Source organism: Lolium rigidum, chromosome 6 (assembly GCF_022539505.1).
Source record: "Lolium rigidum isolate FL_2022 chromosome 6, APGP_CSIRO_Lrig_0.1, whole genome shotgun sequence".
Lineage (NCBI taxonomy): Eukaryota > Viridiplantae > Streptophyta > Magnoliopsida > Poales > Poaceae > Lolium > Lolium rigidum.
The window spans coordinates 273,568,529-273,574,289 of NC_061513.1; the positions used below are offsets into that span (position 1 = coordinate 273,568,529).

Genomic DNA, 5,761 nt, shown 5'->3' on the forward strand with positions numbered 1-5,761 from the left:
TGGGCCGAATTACGCTGTCCGGATGGAAAAAACGCTCGCCGGGGGCCTGTTCGGGGGGACGAGTGGAGATGCTCTAAAAGGCAGACTAGAGTACGATAATGAAATGAGGTACGGGCGTGTTTGGTTCCAGAACCAGGGTGTAATAGAATGGAATGGTTTATTTTGACGTTATGAGATGGTTCTGATCCGTGTTCGGTTCAGAAAAAAAAGGAACAACCTAAATATGATTTTTTTGTCTAAATTAAAATCAACACAGCCTAAACGTGATATTTTGTCCAAATCAAAATCAACACAGTGGTTCTTGCCCGATCTCCATCCCGTCAGCGACGACCCTCCATCCCCGTCGGCAAAATTGGAGGAGCACGGTCAGGCTGCCACGCGTGCTGGATCTTTGCCGCGCGTGCTTGGCACCATCGCGCATGTTGGCCGCCTGCGGGCGTGTCTGGCCTTCGCCACGCGCGCCTGGTCTTCGCCGCACATGCTGAATTGCTGACCGTCCATGGGCATGCTTGGCCACTGCCACGCTTGTTGGGCTGCTGCAGCGCATGCCTGGCCGCAGCGCGTGCTGGAGCGAGATTAGGGAGAAGTCGGACATTTTTTTCAACATGTGTGAATCAATGCTTAGCGAGCCGTTTCTCTAGATTCCACCGATTTAGCTGGATGGGTCCATTCTGCATTCTGGGGGTATATTCCATTCCTAGGAACTGCTCGGTTCCATTCATTTTGCCAACTGAACATAGAAACGGACGCTAGGTGCTGAACCGTCCCGTCCCATTACTCATGATTCCAGAAACAAACACACCCTAGATTGAGGTCGAACGAACGGAACTTAAACGAGATCAAGTGCAGATGCTAGCTAGTGATGATCAAGATCAACTGCAGAACCAATTCCACTGCCCAGGCATCTAGCAAAAGCATAAATCGGTCTAGGAATGAAGGATAACACTGGGGCAGTTGGTGTGGTAGTTGCCAACGGTTGGAGATACGGTGAGATCGAGCGCTGTCAAGTTGAAAGATGATTCAGCTTATGATACATTTCTGTTTCAGTTCCTTGCCTCTGAATTAACCACGTTCTCAGGCAGCACGCTATGGGAATGTAACGGTGAGATTTTCAGATGGTTTTATAAAGCCAAAAATTGGTTTATTTCTTACAAACAAAAGCCTGAAACAGGGGTTGCAGGACCAATTCCTTCAGGTCTCCGTTAACAGTCATCTGGGCGCAAGTTCTGTGATGGTCACTTCATTTGACGATGCTCTTCTTGCATTACCTACTAGATTTGGTTCAGAGTTGGCACCAATCTCCTGGTTGCAAAAGGCTGGTCTGGTCAGAGATGGGAGATGCACATCGTTACTTGTAAGCATGTGGTTTACTGCTGACATCGAAGGCCTATCTGCAGTCTTTTGCTGAACACATAATAGCCCGATGTGGATGCACTTCAACAACTGGTCAATGAGACCACAGTTCCTCAATGATGGATCTATCAGCTCCACGGCTTTCTCCCTCGTCCAGTGCTCCCAAGTCTGCAACAAATTGGTGTTGAACTGTTCAGATTTACTGTGAAAGCTTGCAGTAGTGTGTCTTACATAACAAAGATAAGACGTTCACTTGGTAAGATTAGACGTTAGACTTTATGAGCATATACATATGAACTTACGATGTTTATAAGATCAACATCTTGATCAGAGTCGTAGAATCCAGAGTTTCTTCTTCCAGTAACGATCTCTAAAATCAAAACACCCAGGCTAAAAACATCTGACTTGGTGGAATATTGACCACGCATTGCGTATTCTGGCGACATATACCCACTGAAACAAGAGCGTAAAGTTTAATGTGAAAGTTCAGGGCACTACCAATTAATAACCATCTCTAGGATATTGCTTAGGATACTTACTATGTCCCAGCAATGCGGTGAGTAACAATATGTGATTGATCCCCTCCAAATATCTTTGCTAAGCCAAAGTCAGAAATCTTAGGATTGTAATCAGAGTCTAAAAGAATATTGCTGGCTTTCAGGTCCCGGTGAACTATCTTTAGTTGAGAATCTTCGTGAAGATATTGCAAGCCACGAGTGATTCCATGTATAATCGTGAATCTCTTGCTCCAGTCCAGCTCCTTGACTTTCACAACATCTATCACTCAAAGAATAAAGATCAACTTTATTTAGAGATGGAAGGTCGATCTATTGCTCAAACTGTTACAGTTTAGCTTTGAGCATTTGACAATACCACACATCCTCGTCAGATATTTTGTTCGTGATGAAAATATTTAGAAAATTGTACTCACCAAAGATGAAGGTATCTAGGCTTCTATTGGGCATGTACTCATAAACAAGTATTTTCTCACGTTCCTCCAAGCAAACACCAACTAGCCTGACAAGATTCTTGTGATTCAGCTTAGCAACTGAAAGTAGCTCAGTTCTGAGCTCTTCTATTCCTTGCCTGGAAGTCTGGGAGAGCCTCTTCACCGCTATTTCTTGACCATCTGGTAAATCTCCCTAGGCACAAGTAAATGAATTTACTAATTGGAAAATGTAGAAACCATAGAGATACATATGTTTGGCAGATGGGTACCTTGTAAACAACGCCAAATCCTCCTTCACCAAGCCTTTTGTGTTCACCGAAGTAATCTGTAGCAACTTGTAGTGTCGAGAGATCAATGAGGAGAGAATCTATACTAGGAATGTCATCTGAACTAGTTGAATCTGTTGGAAGAGACAAGTAAACAATGAAGCAGGCAAAAATACCGGTTAAAGACTTTAGTCCTGAATAAGTTACGATAGCAAGAGATGAAACAATCAGAATAAGAAACACATGGTAACAAATTAAAGTGGAAAAAAAGGCTCCTTAACATAAGTATAAATGGCCAAATGAAATAAGCTTGAGGTCGAGGAAATTATTTGACTATCTACTTATCTAGATCCTGGTAGCTTTTTTTCATGCACAAGTTGGTAGTAATTATTCTCCTTAAGGTTACAGTAATAATTAGAATTGAGCAGACAGAGTTCATATTCAGTTAAAGCACACCCTGTTTTTTTCTGGGAATAAAGCACACCCTGTTTTCCCTACATGTGATCGGTCAAGTGCTTTATCAGTTATGAGTTGAAGTGAATACAGAGTATTTACCTGGTCGTAATAATTTTACTGGTTGTCTCTTCCGCAGCCTCCAGAAATAAAGACATGTTACTACTAAGGTGCACAGTACTGCTGCCACACTAGGCACTAGAATGGCTACTAGAACGCCAGTTCTCTTATCTCTCCTTCTATCTGCAGATGAATCAGAACCTGAAAAGTATCAACACAAAAATTGAGCTACTTTTATTTGAGGTATATATTATATGCTCATTAAGTATCCTACAGATTGAATGTCCTTGAAAAAAAAAATGAAACTCTTCCTTTGAGCAAATAAACTCTCCAACTCACCTCCGGCGGCCTGTGGCGGCGATGAAGGCGGTGGTGCAAACGGGCTCTGCAGCTGCACAAGTGGCCGGCCGTTGAAGAAAGGGAACGTCTCGTACTGGAAGTTGCAGCGCACGCCAATTACTCTCCCACCCGGCTGTCCAACGAAATACTTGGGCATGAACTCCCCAGATATGTTCCAGAGGCAAGTCTTGCATTCTTGGGCGGTCAAGTCCGGTGTGCACTGCGCCAGCGCGTAAATCTTGGGGTAACTCTCGTCGAGCGCCACCTCACCCGTGCCGAACCGCCGAATTGAGTCTCCGGCTGCGTATTCGAAGGTTGCGTTGACAAGCCGGCCGACGGCCGCCGTGAAGGTCGGAGCAACCGCGGCGCTGACGTTGTTGCCGTTGACAGTGAAGATCTTCCATCTGTTATCGAGTTGTTTGTGCGGGAAGTCCTGGTTGGAGAAGCGGAGGATGCAGGGGTCGTTGAATATGGTCACCTGCTTGATGAGCGGGCAGAGTTCCAGCGCCGCCTTGATAGCCGAGGAGACACAGGCGGCGCAGGAGGATGCATTAGTGTCGCCACGGCATAGTGCGAGGGCATAGATGGCGTCTGGAGGGGTGCCCGATTTGCCCGCTGCAAAAAGGGAGGGGGAGGTGGAGGCGAAATCTGGGAGGGAGCTAGCTAGATTTTGCATGTTTGCTCGGTACGTGCTGTTCGCCGTGTAGTTGCCGCTGGTGCCGTGGCAAAAATAGTCGACAACTTGCCATGGCATCGGCTGAGTGGCGGCGAGGGGCATGTGGATGAGTATGAAGAGGAGGAGACCGCTGATGGCGAGCTTGCAGGAGGCATGGAGACGATGGTCTGGCGGAGCACCGAGAGGAGGTGGAGAGATCACCTAACCTCTCGTATCTAAAATGAAGACATTGGAGGAGGTACATTTGGTTAATAAAGAAAGCCATGTGCATCTATTGATGCAGAGGTTGGGGCGATACTCCCGTATCTAAAAAAAAACCGAAGGAGTTGACTCGATGATTGACTTGAACTGTCAAAGGCGTAACTGAGGCCACACATGCTCTAAGGGGCTACTTTGCATTATTGCTTTTGTCACGAGCAAGTGCTCAGGAGAAAGCTTTCAGCACCTAACATTCACCGTTCGACTGAAATGTTCAAGAAAATTTCCAACGCCACCAAAGAAAACTAGCACGCATGTACAGTAGCCGTGATGGCTTGAACCAGCTTTTGGGAACTGGTCTCCATTTGGACTTTGCTTATACCCCATGAACTTGACCATTGATAGAAGGCCAGCAGGACTCGAAGCAGCTTCAGCCTGGAGGGCATCGTGCACATATTGCATTGCTCCAGCACATGCACCCGTCGCTTCATCATTAGCATCACGCAGAATAAAGACCCACCTTCTCCCTTTCGATTGACGGGACAAAAGGTGCCATAAATATTTAAGGTATGTTTGGTTTGTTGCCAACGCTAGCCTTACCAAAAAGTTTGCTACCTATTGCATTTTGGTCTATGTTTGGTTTAGTGCCAAAATTTTGGTTGCCAGTGAGTGTCCCACCATCTCTCTCACAAATTCTTGCCAAATAATTGGTCAAGTGTGGGTGGAGGATTTCTTAGCCAAAAAATTGGCAAGCTAATTCTTGCTAACATTTGGTAGGGCTAGGTAGGGCACAAACCAAACATACCCTTAGTTTAGGCCGAAGAATAGGACTCTGGAAGGGGTAGAAATCTGAAAGAAAAATATACAAATAACAAAGGACCTAATACAAACTACCAAAAAGTACAAATACGAACCTATCTACCTATCTATCTTCAGCACAACATCCATCTCAATCATCCTCACTTGATCTTATGACCTGCACACAAACACAACAAAATCAATGGTTATTGTTAAATGTTGGCTTCACTTAATTGGTGAAGCCGTTTGATTTTAAATCCAAAGGTTCTGCTTCCTAGAAGAACTCCTGGAAAAAAATGAAAGCATGTCTGGAGATTCTTGTTTTGAAAAAAAAGGCAACCAAGAACAAAAAGTTCATTTCCATGGTATAGGCAACAGAGGCACTGATGTTTGATCAGCAGCAGCAAAGGCAACCTCTGTGAACCAACAAGATCATGAGCAACATACGCAACACTTAGGCAACATAACCATCTTAGGCAAGTTAATCATCTTAGGAAACTTAGGCAACCACTCTGAAATTCCATCTTATCAAGGGAGCAAACGAAAATACCGCAAACATTTAAATTTGATTCTTTAAAAGCCATAGAAACTTTAAATGAACATGGGAATATCCATTAGAACATTTGAAAATATGTAATATTTAATAACAAAAGGCGGGGCGATGAGATC

The 5,761-nt window shown here is 44.7% G+C and overlaps 1 protein-coding gene across 1 annotated transcript; it reads right to left on the reverse strand.

The window, feature by feature from the left end:
- Positions 1 to 1,155: 1,155 nt before the first annotated feature.
- Positions 1,156 to 4,198, reverse strand: LOC124664159 (cysteine-rich receptor-like protein kinase 10). Its single transcript, XM_047201740.1, has 7 exons — positions 3,421 to 4,198; positions 3,124 to 3,282; positions 2,572 to 2,702; positions 2,285 to 2,495; positions 1,893 to 2,130; positions 1,656 to 1,806; positions 1,156 to 1,521 (listed from the first exon to the last, which is right to left on the reverse strand). The coding sequence occupies exons 1-7, from the start codon at positions 4,196 to 4,198 to the stop codon at positions 1,210 to 1,212; spliced, it is 1,980 nt and encodes a 659-aa protein (XP_047057696.1). The 3' UTR covers positions 1,156 to 1,209.
- Between the last annotated feature and the right edge of the window lie 1,563 nt (positions 4,199 to 5,761).

What these genes read in the sequence shown, in the direction of transcription:
- LOC124664159 (XM_047201740.1), bottom strand. Translation starts at nt 4,198, where the DNA reads ATGCCCCTCGCCGCCACTCAGCCGATGCCATGGCAAGTTGTCGACTAT. An exon ending in AGTAAAATTATTACGACCAG is followed by an intron (nt 2,703 to 3,123) that starts GTAAATACTCTG and finishes CTCTTCCAACAG; the next exon opens with ATTCAACTAGTTCAGATGAC. An exon ending in CACCGCATTGCTGGGACATA is followed by an intron (nt 1,807 to 1,892) that starts GTAAGTATCCTA and finishes CTCTTGTTTCAG; the next exon opens with TGGGTATATGTCGCCAGAAT.